Genomic DNA, 19697 nt, shown 5'->3' with positions numbered 1-19697 from the left:
TTCCAGCCACTTTTCCCCACTGCTCCTTTCTTTAGTGTCAGGAAATTAAATCACAAACTTTCCAAAGAAGCAATTTCCTTTAAAATCAGCCGTGCGGTTTCTTAACCACAAGACAAAACTCTGACTTCTGACTTCCTTCTCCTCGCCGCTTTTTGTACTTTAAAAAACTCTCTGGAATAATCCATATTGCTCCTGCGCTCGTGGTTTCAAAGCCCTCTCCAGTTAATAAATGTCTTGCTGTTTGCCTTATTTTGTTAGGTTTCAGGTTACAAACCGCCGGCTCGGCTGGATCCCCGAGGATTGTTAAGTTCTATCGAGAGATTCCAGGCACGCGTTATTTATGCCTGGCTCTTCAAATCTTCATTTTCTTCTCTGAGATCACTGTTAGGTCGCCCGTCCGGGTTATTGCGGGCTGTCTTCTTCCTTTTTGCCTCTTCTCTCCTGGATAACGGTGTACACGCTTATAAGGAGCGTCATGCTATGCCCTCATCCTTTCCTAGGCTGTGCCATGAATGGTGGTTGGAAGAGGTTTAACCTGAGACATGTTTGCGTGTAATGCTGCAGGTACTGTCGGAATCACTGGTTTCAATGCTGATCGAGTATGAATACGAGCTGTCTCTTCTGGCAGACCAGAGACCAGTAGCCACCTTCCCACCCCTACAAGCAGCCCCATGTATAAACACGGCAGAGCCCTGTGGCTGCCGGATGCCCCGGCTCCCCCCACTGCGTATCATTGCAGGCTGCCTGGGGTATTTCTAAGTGGCTGAACTTGAGGGTCATACACCAGGTTCTCTCTGCAATCACATGGAGATGCCAGAGACAATGCCCAGAGGTGCTGTCCTGTGGCCCCCATCACCCCTACCTTCCTCTGCCCTTTGCTTTGTATACATGCTTCATTGCCCTGTTATTACTCTGTTGCCCCCCTAAGCTTACCGCTAACATATTGGCCAATATTTCCTTAAGCGCTTCCTTGGAAGGCAGCCGTTGGCCAGCGAACTACGTTGTCTTGGAGATCCTTGGTCACAGAGAAATGTCCTTTTATTCCGTCGGCTCTCCTACAGCATTCAGGAAAGGACTATATTTATATATATATATAAAATCTAAATATATTATAATATATTTCCCGTCTGATAAGTGGGAGAGAATAAAGAGCGGGGTACAGCGCATGAGCCGTCTCATAAAAGCAGGCCTATGAATAACAGCGTTTAGAGAATCACTCATAACCTGTATGGAGCTCGTACTCCACGGAGAATAATGGTATCATTCAACTTTATTTTCTAATAATGATCCAATCTAAATGGTGCCCATTATTAATTACCTTATTAAGCTGCCTTTGAGGTAGTTAAGTTGCGCTGATCTTATCGCACAGAACATTGCTCTTTTTTATGGCTTTGAATTCCTCGCCCGTTCTTCTCTTCTGAGCCTATTTGAGCGTTTTCCTCGGGTATTTATCAAACCTGTCAACTCCACCTATTCTCACTTAATCAGAATTTACTTTGATAATGGAAAGGAACATTTCACAGGAGACACTTTATCCTTTCACAGAGGAGCTCTTTGGGCTGTCTGCATTTTAACCCCTCTGGAGCCTTATCCCTTGGTGAGAATTAAAGGGTTAAACCCTGTGTGGGCTGCAAATTATTTCTGTGGAATATTTCCCCCCTCAGTGATAAATTTACAGCTTGGTTGGCAGTTTCTCCAACTCCTAATGGATATAGATTTTGGGAATGTCACTGCATGTTTACCCTGATAGATCGCGGGACCCGTACAATCACCGTCACCCTTACCAGGCATGTTTACCCTGATAGATCGCGGGACCCGTACAATCACCGTCACCCTTACCAGGCATGTTTACCCTGATAGATCGCGGGACCCGTACAATCACCGTCACCCTTACCAGGCATGTTTACCCTGATAGATCGCGGGACCCGTACAATCACCGTCACCCTTACCAGGCATGTTTACCCTGATAGATCGCGGGACCCGTACAATCACCGTCACCCTTACCAGGCATGTTTACCCTGATAGATCGCGGGACCCGTACAATCACCGTCACCCTTACCAGGCATGTTTACCCTGATAGATCGCGGGACCCGTACAATCACCGTCACCCTTACCAGGCATGTTTACCCTGATAGATCGCGGGACCCGTACAATCACCGTTACCCTTACCAGGCATGTTTACCCTGATAGATCGCGGGACCCGTACAATCACCGTCACCCTTACCAGGCATGTTTACCCTGATAGATCACGGCACTCGTACAATCACCATCACCCCTGCCAGGCATGTTTACCCTGATAGATCACGGGACCCGTGCAATCACCAGCACCCCTGCCAGGCATGTTTACCCTGATAGATCACGGGACCCGTACAATCACCAGCACCCCTGCCAGGCATGTTTACCCTGATAGATCACGGGACCCGTACAATCACCAGCACCCCTGCCAGGCATGTTTACCCTGATAGATCACGGGACCCGTACATTTACCAGCACCCCTGCCAGGCATGTTTACCCTGATAGATCACGGGACCCTTACAATCACCATCACCCCTGCCAGGCATGTTTACCCTGATAGATCACGGCACCCGTACAATCACCATCACCCCTGCTATTAATGGTTAGCCTGATAGATCATGGGATCAGTGCCATCACTGTCACCCCTGCCAAGCATGTTTACCCAGATAGATCACGGGACCCGTACAATCACCGTCCCAAGCTGCCCAGTAACATGGGACAGATAAGAGGCAGTAGAAATGGGGCTTTGTGAGAACGCAGAAGGTTTCAAATAGCTTGATGTGTATTTTTTATTCTGATCAATTATCTTTCACATCAATATTTGCTTCTGCCTTCCAAACAGATTGAGATCTCCCTGAACCCACATCACTCAAACCTCAGTGCACCGATTCAATTTAGATAAGACAGAACAAAGGTTAGAACATGTTTTCTCTTCAGTTTTCTATTAAATCCAGTAACAATTCCATTTTTATTATCATCCATTATCCATTTCCATGTCTTGTTAGCTCAGAATAATTCAGTGTATCGCCAATCTCGTACAAGAGCCACGGTGGAAATGCAGTTAATGATTGAGCGCTGTACAGCTCTGGTTACCGTTTACTCCCGAAGTTCGGTTTTGTTCTGGCCGTTTATAAGGTCAGACTGTACATTGATCCAAAAATATGTGATTTTCAATCATGAGCTAGCAAAGCGTAATAGTGGATCCTGTGGGATCCCTACTCAGGGTGGTGGGGGGGGCGTCGATTGTTCCTCTATAGAGGACAAATCTCCATGAGTGTGGCTAGTGATCCCACTCCTGAGGGCCATAGCCCACGAGTGGCAACTCATCCCACACCGTAAGCCGTTAGCTCTGCGTGTACCTGGCCAAGTCTTCCCCATGATTCACGTGAATTGTATGTTATAGCCGGACAGTGAATGGCAGAATGAAGTTACAGCCCATGCCACATATAGGGAAAATGGGTAACGTGACAGAAACAGCATTGCATACGTGTTACTCGTTTTTAGATCCATAGATTAGTGGATTATAATCTGTCCTAATGCCCTTTCAGGCGTTTATTTTGTAGCAAAGGATCCCCGAGCACTGCACCCTTTAAACGCTGTGAATATACCAGCCGTAGTAAATACGTTCTGGGGAAATAGTGGTTTATTTGAAATGCTTCCGTGTGTACGTGTAACTGTGTGCGTGACACCGATCTGTTGTATCAAAGACTTCACAGCATCTGAAGACAGAGCGCTGATTGTATCTCGTTAGCCGTGGTGTGATGGATTACATTAATCATGCATCTGATGTTGCTGAAAGTTTATCTGCGTTGTACAAATCTTGTTTGATCTGCAGTGATTAAAGCGACAGGTTCACTGTAAAGCCTGCATCCAACAACAGGCGCTCGGACACAGCGAGTACTCCATCTACTAAAGGGTTTGGAGAGTGCCGGTCATTTCACGGCACATAGCGTCTCTCTTGGCACATACTAGATGTTTAATTCTGCCCTTGCTCTTACATAACTACCTTAAGCACGTAATGAACGATTAAAAAGCTCCCCGTCACCTTCAGTACATCTTTACTTTTAACCTTGGCAAGTAAGCGGGCGCCAGCATGAGGTCACACCTCAAAAAACTTACCCCAAAGCGATGCCTTTGGATGGAGATGTTATGGCCGATTCTTAGGCTAATAAAATGAATGGTTACGCCAAGCACTGGTTTGGTATCTAGCTGAAGGAGCCGGAGTGGTTGTGACAAACGCAGCAGAGCACATGGCTTCCCATAGCAAAGAGCTTTGCACGTGCAGATGTGTGCGGGAGATAAGGGGTTAACATGCCTATAAGTAGCTTATGGGCCCGACTCATGGGTCCCTGCGAAGCTTTATGAAAGAATTAGAGTCTGCAATGGCCACAGGCAGCAAACCTGCTTATGTGATAGAAAATGGAGCTGAAGGTTTGCTGAACATCCTCGATGTTGATTTTTTTGTAAACTTTTATCCCGAGTCCCGCTTTTTGCCTAAAGGGGGATAATCAGCTGTCAGCTCAGCTTGTGAGACGCGCGCGGACTGCGAAATTACCCCGCGCTCTGCAGAAAGCCGAGCTTCTGGACAACAATCTCACGTAACGCTTTCCGTGCCGCTTAACCCTTTAGTAACACTGACATTAGTGGAACTATTAACGCCCTGGCATCCAAGCAGTGAATTCATTTGTATGACTGGAGTCGGGAATGTGAATCGTATATATTATATATGTTCGGGGAGATCGTACCCCGGGGTTAGGATGTGAGTGGCGGTGACGCGGAGTCCTCTCCGGCCGGCCGTTTGTCTGGGAGGGTTTTAGGAGACGGGCTGCTTTTGCCGAGTATTCAAGGATGATGAATAACAAAGTATATCATCTTGCAGCAAATAATGCTTGTGTTAAATGCTGTAACTGACAGACATTTTTCAGGTTGCCGCGCATAATGATCGCATAAATAATGGAATATTCCGCATTAAGGCGAAGTTGCAAGTAGTCTAATTATAGTTCATAAATTTCTGAGCCGTGGCGTTGGGGCTGATTAATTGGCCACGCGCAGCAGCTCCTGGCCCTCGGCGATTCCTGCACCTTCCCTGCATCGCGCCGAGATGCTGCGCTGGCCGGCACTCGTGTTTATTAGCTTCTTAGAAGTACTTGCAGGCTCAATGGAGCTTACATCTCATCTAAACACAAACATTTTGGCATCTGTACAGCTCAGCCGGGCTTAAGAGAAGTTACACAGTTTCTCTGACATCAGCGCAAACACTTAATTGATATGTGATCGTCGCCTTCAATCATTTCGTAGAGCGCCTGTCTCAGCATTATTCGTGACCGGTAGGCATCCTCTCCTCGCTGGGTTTATTTACTAAAGCGGGAGGTTTCGTGAAGCGTCTCGCCGTGTCTGGCCCTCCCCGCCGGGGTGTCCGACCCTCGTCCGCGGTCCCGAGCATCGCACGTTCAGTCTGGAATTTACTGCCCGGGTGCGGCGTCTATACAACGGGCTTCCCATGGCTCCAATTGTGCATGAATTATAGGAATCAATATCATCGAAGAGCTAGCTTTAATATACTAAAAGAGAGCACATAAAAATTGAAACATGGCCCGAGAACAGATTTTCGGGGAAGAATTAACGTTTTTCAAAGTAAGTGCCGTGATGCATGACGCGTAGGTGACAGTCCCGCTGTGTGACTTCAGAAATCTCCGATCACCAGCATTATCTTCACAGCTCAGGAGAGAGGGTCCATCATTAGCAGCCAAGCATCACCAAAACTAACCAGGAGAAGGTGGGGCAGATACCCCAACTCAGGCTTCGATTATCCACTACACTGGCCGCACTCGTCTGTGGAGATCCTGACAGCCTCCGCTCAACGGGCTACTGGGACGGACAATGTTGACGATCTGATCGAAAAAGACAAACTTTTGCTAAATGGCTTTCCAACTATTTAAGGCAAGAATTACTGGGGGAAATGACAAACATCATCGGACTGTTTAATGAGTGAAGGAGAACGAGCACAAAACGGGAATCACTTTAATACGGAGCGGTGATTAAGAGCTTGTCCGGAAAATGATTGGATATTCCTATCCAGAGAACGCAGAACCTTTAGTGATGGAGGATCGATATTTCTTTATAAGATGATGAAAGGAAGTAAGTGTTCATTGAGAAGATATACTCAAACTGTACGGCGACGTCCTCGTATGATTAATATCTGGCAAAATGAAAAGCCTTTAATTGTTTAAAGAAGCCGTGCCAGCAGCCTGGCGTCGAAGCAGGACTTTCTGGGGAGGAAGCGCTGATATTCAGAGCAATGGGATAATATCATTGGCAAGCGTGACCTCGTTTCTCTTCGTCTGGGTATTGACACTGGCCTGTAATATTATCAACTGTACTTTTATGCCATTGCTGAAGATTAAATACATGGGGTAAGCAGGGGGAGGGGAGGAGGTGCAGCGGGCAAACGCACCTAGGGGCCAACACTCTGCCCGGGGAACCCAACGCACCTTCACCAAGCCCATTAGAGAGGGGTATAAAGATCTGTGCTGGTGCAAGGCTTTATAACTAATATTTGCCCCAAAACATCTCTTTATACGCAGCCTATAACGCTCTCTGTATTGGACCTCGATGGAGACTCTAGCTGTCAGGAGGACATCCATGGTGCAGACCGTTCTTCCCGTGCGTTCAGCGGACTTGCGCCGATATCTCCAAGAGCTGAGGACGACCTCCGGCGCCAGCAACGCTATTGTATTAAAAACAGTTAAATGCCTCCATGGCGCATCGTGAGAATGTTATAACCCCGTAACGTAAACCTCAACAGAACCATCTTTATAGCTTTACCACAAGCCACGTACCACAGAGACCCCGCGCTACGATCATCAGCGGTCACGGCGCGATCTTGTTATTTGCTGTATGATGTATGCAGCAAACATCCGTGGAGGGCCGGCTCCCATTCACTCGTTCTCTTTCCATCATTACTGAAATGGTTCCATTACCATCCATTTACAGAACTTCAAAAGGAGAGGAAGGAAAATGCAAGGCGAACGCGTCTGAAAAGCTGCCTTGAAGTTCTGACTAATACTACGTGATGTTAGCACACGGAACGCAAACACGGGATCGTGTCTCCTGTCTTCCTACGGGTTCTGCCCCCGGGGTCTGTTTCAGAGATATCAGGCGAGTTGTGCTGAAACCTTTCCACTCATCACCTTCACCGTCAGGATTAACTCGCTTAACGTCTTAACCCACACCATAGGGGAGTTAAGACTCGTGGTTTAGTGAGTGATTCACTAAACCACGAGTCTTAACTCCCCCATCGTTATTAAGGGATGCCACGTGGCCTGGGCATCCTGTAATTGCCAAGGGAAAGGGTTAAACTGAGCACTCAGCCTGTTTCTCTGCCAAACCAAACGCTGGTATTAACCTTTAGCTGCGTGTGATCATCCAGTCCATGATTTCATTAATTCAGACCAGGGGGATACGTTACAAATGTTTGATATTTGCAGAAGGATGAGGGGAATATAAAGACATTTAACGAGTCCCCAGCGTTCTAAAACCCAGTAGGTATCTTCATACCGCGCACAATGACGTTTCCAGAGCTGACGTTACTGCCGCAGGCTCTCCGCCACCGGCTTCGGACATATTTCCCAGCATTCCCACACCGGACGGGTACCTGCTGGATACTATAACTATACTGCGCAGGATGTCGGCAGTGTACTCATTACATGCGGTGTACAGCGTGTCCGCATAATTCATCCAAAGCTAACCGTCCCCGCTGCCATGTCTGCCAACCAGCCACGGTGACTCTCATTCCGCGCTCTGCCCCCCGACCCCAGATTTATAGAGGGAAGAGACCCGGCCAGGGCTGGGAGATACGGCCTAATGAGAAAGCAGCAGCCGCCGCATAGAAAGCGCCTCCCGCTCTGTAACCGCGCTGATTTAACTAATCCAATCTCAATAATTAGATCACTTTATAGGTTGGAGACCAGACCATATAATGAAAAATTTAGCGCACGCTGTGAGCAACATCAAAGGAGGTGAACGATTCCCGGTAACTCTGGGGGATTTATAAGCTTACAGATATTATCGGCGGAAACAGGTAACTTATTATACGCGCTAATCAAACGGCACCGTTATTTATCAGCGTTTTATAGTAATGAGGATGAAGCAGTGCCGCTGAATGAACTAAATCTCCCTTCCCACGTCCTGTGGCCCCCGCTTCGGTGATTGCGCCGGGCGCTCTCTCGCTCGTAACGCGTGCAACTGTGGGGTTCACTCAAGCTACGAATTGGACGGATCATTTTCCAATTGATTGGATAACACACCTTAGCAAAAAGAGACGCTTCTATGTCTATTGGACGTCCTGTTATTTGCTGATTAGCTTCTTTTGGTGTCCTTGGTGCTCTGGTGACATAACGACGTCGGCAGCGCAGCCCTGCCCTATGGACAAATGTATTACCAAGAGCTGGATGCTGCACGGAGCCCAAATCCATTTTGAAGAATACAGCCGTTAACGGCACAGGGCAGCATCTGTTGTATATGGCTGGTGGCCGCCATGTCTGTTGGTGATATCCGGGTTTTTTCCCGTATGACGTTAATGCGCTGGGACTGCAGCCTCTTCTGCTGAGCTGGTTTAGTGGAAACCGTAGACAGATATTCCCAAATGACTTGGCAGGGGCCCCGTGTGGACGGATGGCCCTGGTATGATCAATCTAATACTCGTTACCGGCTATCCTGTCGCAAGGAAAGCTTTAATATTCCACTGATCACAGAAAACAAAGATTTCATAATGAAACGCTAGACATTTGAAACCCAAATTTCCCAGCGGTGCCGTTTGTCATCTTTAGAGATGTAGAAACGTGTGCTGCTGCGAGACAGAGAACATGAGGAATCGGTGGCAGGGCGTCCCCCACGGAATCGTTTCCCCCAATCCATTTTACCCAAGTGCCGAGCGGAGACGTCTCTGACTGATGGGGAAGCAGACACGAAGACACAAAGCAATCTGTTGTTTTTGCAAATTGCCTGTTAATTACGCTAACGGGATTCTATAATAAAGGGAAGGAATCGGACGAATAAAAACAACGTGATGAGCTGTCAGAAGCTCGAAGCGAGGAGTCAGTCGGCATTCTGGAGTTCCATGCCACGTACACTGAATACAGGAGGAGACCGTGAGGTACGTGAATAGAAGAACGCCGTTCACGCCATTTAACTAATCGGGCATTAAAAGCCACATGATGATAGAACACGGAAAGGACCCGCTGTCTGCGAGGCTGGCCATCTGCTCGGTACTAAGGCATCCAACACCAATGAACGGCGCGTGGATGACGCGTGGCCGACGCGTGGCCGGCGCGTGGATGACGCGTGGCCGGCGCGTGGAAGACGCGTGGCCGGCGCGTGGAAGACGCGTGACCGGCGCGTGGAAGACGCGTGACCGGCGCGTGGAAGACGCGTGACCGGCGCGTGGAAGACGCGTGGCCGGCGCGTGGAAGACGCGTGATTAGGAGATACCTCTGCGTGCGACATCAGTGAATCTGTGAATTACGTGGGTTTGTCAGCCAGATAAATGATTGGGAAGCATCGCTGTAACCCTCTAGCCTGACGGAGTCTGAAGCGTGGGGGAGAAAAGTTTTAAAGTTCACAGTAATTTGTCACCAAGCGCTTTGCTATTTGAAGTATAATTAACATGTTGAACTCTGCCAGTCTCTTCATATAGCGTTCCGGTAAGAGAGCGCGCCTCTCTCCGTACATCTCTTATATCTCTCGTGTGCTGCTGTAATGTGCTCTAATCTCACGTTCCAACAAATGCCGCTGTTCGCAGGGTAGATGCCGCTACAGTGATCGCGCTGTTCAAGGACACTCTTTATTGCAGTGCGTTACAGCTGGCCTCGTGCGGACGGGCGACCATCTACCCCCTGTGATTGTGCTGCAGGGTATCGGTCGCGATGTTTACCTCCTTGCACTAGTGATGTCCCAGAGATCGCTGCGCACGTAGCATATTATACCCCAAAAATCCAGGCGCCGTGCGTGAGAGCACAACGCTGCCGTTTAATGAAGTCCTAAGGATGATTTACTGTTTGTTCTGCGATACGTCGTTTGCTGAGCCAATTAAATATGCAAAGCTAGATAAAATTAATTACTCTTCAGATCGCGCTCACGGACTGCTTTATCATATTCTAGCGTTTAACGTGAGGACAAAGGGGCACCACAACACGCCTGCAAATAACGCCAAACATTACTCCAGCTGCGGGTCGGCTGAGCACTGTGAGAGTCACAGTCCTCTGGAAGCCGAGCTTGGCTATCCAAGCACTCACTCACACAGAGTGTTGTATGTCATTCTCCAGCTTAATGGGCACTGGGCATTGCTGAATACCTCGACGCCAATAGACTATGTTGATGTTTGAGCAGGGTAGAATTGTCCGCTGAGGCCCGGATGCCTGTATGCACGGCCCGCCGAGCTCTATCGATAACGCAGACATCTCTCTGCCACCACACGCTGTCTGCTCTGCCACCACACGCTGTCTGCTCTGCCACCACACGCTGTCTGCTCTGCCACCACACGCTGTCTGCTCTGCCACACACCAATTAACGAGCATCAGCATCTTTCTCAGATCTACTTTGAAAGCCTTTTCGTTTCTCTTATTTGGACTAACACGAGGATTTTAACAGCCCTGTCTGAGCCTGGTGTCTCCAGTGATCACTCCCATGACTCTGAGCCCACGTCAGACCCATGAACCGTACACAATATTCATACAGGTAGCACATGAGGATGAGGCACAGCAATCCAATACAATGTGACATTCGCACGCTACAAGATAAATGATCGGACCCAGAGACGCGGGGGGGTAGAAGCCGAGCCGGTATACCGGCATGCACCGGCTTCATATCCACGCAACTCCACTCCACCGGGAATTAAAATATTACACGTCAGAAACTATTCTGCCAACAGCTTACTTTTTTGCTATTTTTTTTTTCCACCCCTGCAAATTGTCTGCCGCTTATTACACATAAAAATAAAGCCTAGCGGTGAGCGCTTCCATAAAGAGAGATTAATGCCGAGTCATAAATATGCAAAGACAACAGATGATAATGGATATGACCTTAAGACAGGAAGTACTTGAATATATCTCTTTGTTTGGATTGTTTTTCACTATAAAACTTTAAAGCCGCTATTGTTTTTATTATAAATTCACATAAAACGTTTCACAGATAAATAACTCGGCGGCTGCCGTAGGAGCTGTTTGCAGGGGTTACTCTGTATGAACGTTGCCGCGTGGCGCTGATTTATACGAATACCCTGCGGTGTTGCCTTCTTGTGTTTTGCGCAGAAATGGTTTTTTTTATATATATATACAAATGTCTATGATAGTATTGTTCTCATATCTCGATACATTAATAATATTTAAAGAAAAACAAATCGTAGAAACACTCTGGGGGCCATCTTTTATGAAGAGACATTCTAGAAAAAGTGCAAATTGTGGAGCAGTTACTATAGAAACCGGTGAACGTAGTATTTGCCCCCACATTCCATCCCAGGCTGGCCCCTGGACGTCCCTCCATTTTGGAGGGGTAGAAGAAGGTGTATCCATTGAGAGATTAAGATTCTATCAGAACACACAGAGTGGTCCATTGTCTTCAACTGTTCATCTTCTTTAGACATTGTTGTTAGTCCCGTCTCGGCTGACATATATGTATGTAATGATATATCATATCTAATAATGTATATAATAGAGTCTGTGTGTGCGTTACACAGGGAAGCCCAACAGCAGCAAAGTGATATTTATATATATAATAACTTTACTCTCTCAACTGACAGAAAGCATCGTTCTGCATGGATAGATACGGACCGGAGACACGGGAAGGGTCACATTTTTTTGTCTGTTATCCCCCCCCCAATAAATGGTCTAGAAGTGCATTTAGTCGATGTGTTTTCTGATGCATTTCCTCTTCGTGCTTTAAATGACGGCCTCTTGTACGGTATAAAGTGCTCCTATGCCATAAATTAGCCAAGAACTTTGAGCAAAACATCTCAATGTGAAAATGACACCGTGTCGTCTGATGTAAAACCAGAGGGATGTGTTGATTAATGTTGATTAATGTGATGAAAGGTCCTGAGCAACCCGGTGACTTAGTCTGCAGAAATATCTAATTTATAAAATGCGATCAATAATCTCGCCTTTGGTTGCCAGAAAAAAAACAAAAAACAATGAATCAAGGAAAGCGGGGCAGAAAAGAGTGTCAGATCTGATAACTTGTGACACGTTCAGGAGGAGACGTGTATTTATTGTGAACAGCTCGATAGTTGGAGACCGAACGCTTACTTAGGCATTCAGCGCTAGAACCCGATATCCAAGGGCTCGCTGACTCCAAGGGAACATCACAATTGGCTAGTAAATCACAGCCATGTATTGTTCACAGTGGGGGGCAGCAGCAGCTGTTTGTGGCCCCTGTGGTGAGAAATACAAAGGGGGTCTAACGCAGCAGGTCCACCCCCCACCCAACTAAATCCTGCCAGGCAGAACTTGCTCAGGTACAACCACGGCTTCCTTTTAGGAAATCTTATAGCTCTTCCACATCTGCCGGGGGATTCTAGGCTGCCCGTTTATAGTGATTTCTACAAACCCCATGTGTATTTTTTATTTAGTTTAAAGGTAATTTCTGGACTTGCCAGAAGAGACGACGTGGCCATCATTGTCACATGACGTTCACTCGGCCCTGCGCAGACCCATTAAGGATTATGAGGGTTAGCGGTGCTAAAACGTGGGCTTTTTGGGAGAGATTGTACTCGCCCGGTTATTATGATTTGCATACGTCACACGGAAACATAAAGAGACAGTTTTAGTTGAAAGTTATAATTTAATATTTTCTCTGTACACGATTCAGACATCTAAACACCCTCTGCAGCGACTCGATATTTCACACGAATCAATTCCCCAGATCAGGAAACATAGAAATCAAACAAGTGTTATCCTGAAGTTTGACGGTTTATTAAAACGTTAAACACCAAGTGATATTAAAAGCGGTTTCTCAGCAGCAAGGTATTGACACTCATGCAATATTTATCCAACTATTACAATATCATCGGAAGGGAAATCATATTCTGGAACCTCGAGATTTAAGGGGGCCGGGCCTTTCCGAATTCTGCCGGAGGCATCATAATGTGAGCCATGGCAAGGGCAGTAATAGCCCCCGAAATCTCCCGCGTTGGCAATGGGCACGCACCCAAGGTGAGTGCACACTCCAATCAGAATCGCCCATTCTGGCTTCTTTACTCTGTCGAGGTCGTGCTGCGGGTCCCTCAGCTCGCTCAAGCTGACTTCGGCTTCCTGCTGGATTTCTTTCTGAGTTCTGTGACGCACAAACAGCGGTTTGCCCCTCCACTTGAACGCCATGTTCTTGCCCTCGGGGATGTCTGAAAGCTTTATTTCGATCTTGGACATCGCCAGCACATCTGCCGACGCGCTCATGCTGCTGACGAACTGGGAGACGGCATTCTTTGCGGCGTAGGCTGTGGCGACGGCGGTGACACCGGTGACCAGGTACGAGAAGCTTTTCCTGGAGTCGCTGCTGCTCTGAGAAGACTTTGTGCTGTCTAACACTTCCGGCCGGCGGTAGTCCGAGAAGTCGGGGACCGTGACATCACTGTGCGCGTAGCGGACGCATGAAGGACCTGAGAGGGACAGAACATAATACGCTCGTAACACACACTAATACAGTATCGCAAGGTGAACGGCCCCCTGCTGCACCAAGCCATGCCCCCCACGCATGTAGCGTAGTACATCTGGATACAAAGCAGAGGGTTATTCCTATAATGTGTATGGGGCCGCTTTGTTTACATACCCTCTAGCGTGACCTTACAATAGCTGCCCCACTACCCACCGCCCTTTCCCTGCCCTTCTCCCCCAGTACCCACCGCTCTCTCCGCAAACACCCTCCCGTTCCTCGCTTGCTCACCGTTAATGGAAGCGGAGGCAGAGAGGCCGCCGCTCGGGGCCTGTCCGTTCAGGGACTCCCGGCACAGGAAGGGTCTCTTCACATCCAGCAGGACTTTATCCGCCTGCACCACCGCCCCGGACACCAGGGGCTTCAGCTGCCCGGCCACGGGGTACGCGGTGGCCGAGAGGTAGGGAGCGAGGGCACCGGAACGCGCTGCCAGGGACAACATGGCTACAAATCGGAGCGGAGACTCCGTGCCGGTCACAGCGACCTTTAACAGGAACAGGAAAGGGCCGAGCAATGCGCACTGACGTCACGCTACGACTGCGTAAGAAGCCGTTAGCGAGCGTGCCAGTGAGTGGGCGTGGTCGGCATCCCGTTGAGTTGGGTCGGAAGCAGGCAGTCATCGAATCACACTGATAACATATATAAAATATAACAAACAAAATGATATTGTAAAACAATAACAAACCAAATGATAACATATATAATATATAACAATAACAAACCAAATTATAACATATATAATATATAACAATAACAAACCAAATTATAACATATATAATACATAACAATAACAAACCAAATGATGATATATATAATATATAACAATAACAAACCAAATGATAACATATAATACATAACAATAACAAACCAAATGATTACATATATAATATATAACAAACCAAATGATAATATATAGCAACAACAGGCCAAAAGATAACATATAATATATAACAAACCAAATGATAACATATATAAAATAAAAGAATAACAAATCAAATGATAACGTATATAATATATAACAAACCAAATGATAACATATAATATATAACATATATAATATATAACAAACCAAATGACAACTTATATATTATATAAAAATAAACCAAATTATAGAATTTGATTTGTTATATATTATATATGTTGTCATTTGGTTTGTTATGTATTAGATATGTTAACATAGATGATATATAACAATAACAAACCAAATGATAACATATTATTATTATTATCATCTTTTATTTATATAGCGCCAACAGTTTACGCAGCGCTTAATACAATACATAAATTCAAGGGATATGACAAGACAAGAATTGACAGACTAAGACAAACCGTTACACTTGGTGGAGAGAGCTCTGCTCGCAAGCTTACAATCTAGAGACATATATCAAATATAACAAACCAAACGACAACTTATATAATATATAGCAATAAAAACACGAGACGTAGAAACTAGATAATACCGGCCACCATTGTCTTACGGCAGCGACGATCCCCCAATAAAAGACCAGACAACAATTATTTTAAAAATGTAGCATATAAATATTATTTTTTATTATTATTTTGGACTCAACGGTCAGTGCAGGCAGGTAGCAGTTCACCCTGAGCAGTGAAAATTCTCCTTGAAACCTATTTAGAAATGTTATTCTCTCCAATAGCGAGGCGTGAGTCTGTCTACAATTATTATAATATAATATTATTATATATCCATATTTTTATTGACCTAACGACCTTCCCTATACCTAACTTACCAGTCTCATCTCAGAGACTCCTATAGGTGCTTGTCATCACACGAGGGCCCTATTAGAAGGCAAAGGGCCGCATACAACGCCAGTCTCTGGCAGCATAATTAATTAGATTTATAACTAGTCCCATTGCCGGCAGATCGGCCCCCATTTAGTCTGCCCGTTTCTCCTGCTGTAAAGACTCAAACCTTAATCAGTCGTTGGTCTTGTCTTAGATTCAGGAGCCGTATTTCTGTTCCATGCATGTTTACATTCCCTTACAATATACTGTGTGTACCAGATTTACATTCAATGAGTGGAAGATACGCAGACCCTCTGCCCACCGGGGATATGAAAGCAGACTCGGGGGAATTGCTAATGTGTATTCTTTGCAGTTAGTTAAGGGTGTGAGAGGACCCCTCAGAGTCGGTGTAAATCCAAATGTAAATTGACCCGGTAATTGGCATATCTGTACCGGTGACTCAGACAATGCTTTACATAAACACGGAGATAAATGGGGAGAGGGTGTTATGTACGCACCATGCAGAAGCTGGGTGTAGCAGGTCTGTCCCCACTCCACGGGGTGCGCAGCAATGCCCCAAATCAATGGGTCACAAAGCACCAACGATGTTCTATTGTAACCATTCCATTCCTGTAAATGTCGGTTTTCTATCAACTGGTAAATTCCACACCACCACTCTGCATATTCGTATTATTATAATTATTATTATTATTAATATTATTATTACTATATTTTATGTATACAGCGCCAAACACTTCTTGCAGCTCTTCTTTTTAAAGGGTCTGACAGACTAAGATGGAGCGATACTGTAGGGAAAGACGGCCCCAGTCCATCTATGGTCCAGGATAGCCCTGGTCCATCTATAGTGCAGGATATCCCTGGTCCATCTATAGTGCAGGATATCCCTAGTCCATCTATAGTCCAGGATAGCCCTAGTCCATCTATAGTCCAGGATAGCCCTAGTCCATCTATAGTCCAGGATAGCCCTAGTCCATCTATAGTCCAGGATAGCCCTAGTCCATCTATAGTCCAGGATAGCCCTAGTCCATCTATAGTCCAGGATAGCCCTAGTCCATCTATAGTCCAGGATAGCCCTAGTCCATCTATAGTCCAGGATAGCCCTGGTCCATCTGTTGTTGAATTCCACCCCTCCCTGTCACCAGCACCGAAGCCAGATATTGTCTGAGACCCGTGGGGTTTGGAGTTGTGCTGCAGATGTAGAATTACAGGTTTGTTTCCTCCAACGTGTTAGTCGAGACAGACTTGTTGTGCTGGGGAGGCGCAGAGCCGTTTGTCAGGCACAAAGGAAGCATGTTTACTGCCCCCCCATGTGTGCTGCTAGGTCGCAATCCTAGTGTCAGGCGACACGTTCCCTTAACACGTGCAGTGCATACGCAGGAAGGCTCCCTCATACCCCGAGAGGGGCAATTGAAGCATAATACTGTAATTACTTTCTGATAAGGGGAGTGCAGCATTAGACCGGGAGGGAGGGTACAGTAATGGTTTCCTTGCTGTCTGTTTATTTCTGAGACGTGTAAAGGAAACACTTAAAGGCTTTCAGATTCACACGCTGCTTGTAAGCCTTTGTTAAAGCGGAGGAGAATGGAGATGCTTTTTCGAGGTGATAAACCCGAGTCAGACGTTGAGGGACGCCTGTTCCAGGCAAAGAATCAAGGAAAGAGGTTTTAACACAAAATGCAGAGGGAATTAGACTGTCTAAATAGAGAAAGGAGCCGCTGTGTGACATTATTTTTATTTATTGTTTTATATAGCGCCATCTCTATATAAATTTTATCGACTATAAGATGAGGGTTTTTTCTTAGCAAATGCTCTGAAAATACCCCCATCTTATAATAACACTAAGATCCAGATTCTCCGCGGCGCTGCAGGGGACCTGAATCATCCTCTCTGGCAGCCTCTGCTTCTGCCCTCCACTTCCGCCGGGGCTTCTATGACTGAACGCCAGCATCACATGACCTTCCGGTGCTCCATCATAGAAGCACCGGCAGAAGTGGAGGGCAGAAGCAGTGGTTGTCTGTGAGAATCGCGCAGACGCCCACTGGCTGCCAGGGAGGAGGATCCAGGTCCCCTTCAGCGCTGCGGAGGATACTCCTATATGGCAGCCGATGCTCAATCATAGAAGCTCTAGTGAAAACGCCAATCAGCAGGGAGTATGGGAGTGGGGCCATAAGGAATATCAGGGGGCATAGTGGCTTATAGGGAGGTATAAGGAATATCTCGGGGCAGTATGGCATATCAGGGGCAGAGTGGCATATTGGAAGGTATAAGGCATATCTGGGGGGCGGAGTGGCATATCAGGGGGCATATACAGTGATAGTCTCTCCACTCATCTCTAAATACCCTCCTGCCAGTCTCTTCGCTCCTCTCTAAATACCCTCCTGCCCAGTCTCTCCGCTCATCTGTAAATACCCTCCTTCTGCTCCCTCCACTCATCTCTAAATACCCTCCCACCCGGTCTCTCCGCTCATCTCTAAATAGCCTCCTGCCCGGTCTCTCCACTCATCTCTAAATACCCTCCTTCCAGTCTCTCCCCTCATCTCTAAATACCCTCCTGCCCGGTCTCTCCGCTCATCTCTAAATACCCTCCTGCCCGGTCTCTCCGCTCATCTCTAAATACCCTCCTGCCCGGTCTCTCTGCTCATCTCTAAATAGCCTCCTGCCCGGTCTCTCCACTCATCTCTAAATACCCTCCTTCCAGTCTCTCCCTTCATCTCTAAATACCCTCCTGCCCGGTCTCTCCGCTCATCTCTAAATACCCTCCTTCCAGTCTCTCTGCTCATCGCTAAATACCCTCCTGCCCAGTCTCTCTCTGCTCATCGCTAAATACCCTCCTGCCCGATCCCTCCTCTCATCGCTAAATACCCTCCTGCCCGAACCCTCCTCTCATCGCTAAATACCCTCCTGCCCGCTCTCTCCGCTCATCTAATGATCTCCGTCTGTTCTCTCCTCTGATTTCTAGCTCTCATGCAGGCTTGCAAGATTTCTCCAGAGCTGCCCGTATCATCTGGAATGCCCTCCCCAGGCTATCGGTCTTTCCCCTGCCTTCCTTACAAAAATACCCCAAGACCCACTTCATGGATGCCTAATAACCTTACACATTAACCCCTTCCTCCCATATTCCTTTAGCTCTACTTTCCTAGCCCCTCTCCTGCAATACTTATACTAGTGCAGCGGCACTAGTTAACCTATTGTATCATACACCTCAACTCCCTCTAGATTGTAAGCTCCTGTGCACAGGACCCCTGTCACCTGTTCTATAAGCACCCTCCCTAATCCTAACTGCCAATGCAGCACATTCCAGCAGCTAGGAGAATTACATTATCGCCCGTCCTGATGGACTGTTCAGAGACAGAGGTCACGTACACTTAATATGACCCGTGGAACATGACAGCTCCGTGTCTGCCGCTCTGATCTATGACTTGGGAGCTGGAGCGTGTTAGGCCGTGTGTTTAAACCTGTGCTCACATACTAGACACGCATGCTTCTTACTACATCGTGCCGCAGATAGGATTATTATTCGGAGGAATATCTGAGCTAAGGCTCTTGAAGCAGGGCTAGCGTTAATGTCTGGAACAGCATTCTCCTAGCTGGCTTTTGGAAGCCTCTTGGTGGACAGTTTAATGGCAATTAGGACATTAATTCTGCTCTGAATCGGACCCAGCAGCAAACAAGAAGATAAAGCAGAGAATTGAACCCGGCGAGCATGTCCCAGCATGGTAATGGCGATGATTTCTGCGTTTGGCTACAGATATTCCATATACTTAGATTGTTCTATAATACAGTAATAAATCTCAATGTCAGCCTCCTCTTCTAGGAAGACAGCAATGTCACTCTTAAAATATTACTCTCCGAGCACAGAGAATCTCCGAAGCATTTATTTAAAGTGAAAAAGTAAAAGTCGATGAAGGAGACACAGCGATAGGAAATGCACAAACAAGGGCTTTCATTTGGTTCTGGGGTCATTCAGGTGTATAGTTATAGAGGATAGAGGATACAGTATCTCCACATCAGATACGGGACAGGCTTCGCTTGGTTAATATAAGTTTGGTTATTAATACATTTTATGTGCGAGCTAAGCAAGGATCAATCTGTGCCCCAGAGCCGCCATCATGGGGCAGTTAGCTACTGGGAAGTATACTGCCTCGGCACCATGGGGGGTTCTGAATAAGGTCCCCATTCCTAACAATTAACAGAGGAAGGAATTGACAGGGTGAGGA

The 19697-nt window shown here is 46.8% G+C and overlaps 1 protein-coding gene across 1 annotated transcript; it reads right to left on the bottom strand.

Moving 5' to 3' along the window:
- Positions 1-12829: 12829 nt before the first annotated feature.
- Positions 12830-14235, bottom strand: LOC128466989 (cytochrome b-c1 complex subunit Rieske, mitochondrial). Its single transcript, XM_053448483.1, has 2 exons — positions 13948-14235; positions 12830-13663 (listed from the first exon to the last, which is right to left on the bottom strand). Exons 1-2 carry the CDS (start codon positions 14156-14158, stop codon positions 13053-13055), a joined length of 822 nt encoding a protein of 273 aa, XP_053304458.1. The 5' UTR covers positions 14159-14235; the 3' UTR covers positions 12830-13052.
- Positions 14236-19697: the final 5462 nt, after the last annotated feature.

This window comes from Spea bombifrons, chromosome 10 (assembly GCF_027358695.1).
Source record: "Spea bombifrons isolate aSpeBom1 chromosome 10, aSpeBom1.2.pri, whole genome shotgun sequence".
Lineage (NCBI taxonomy): Eukaryota > Metazoa > Chordata > Amphibia > Anura > Pelobatidae > Spea > Spea bombifrons.
This window is presented reverse-complemented; position numbering and strand designations above follow the sequence as displayed.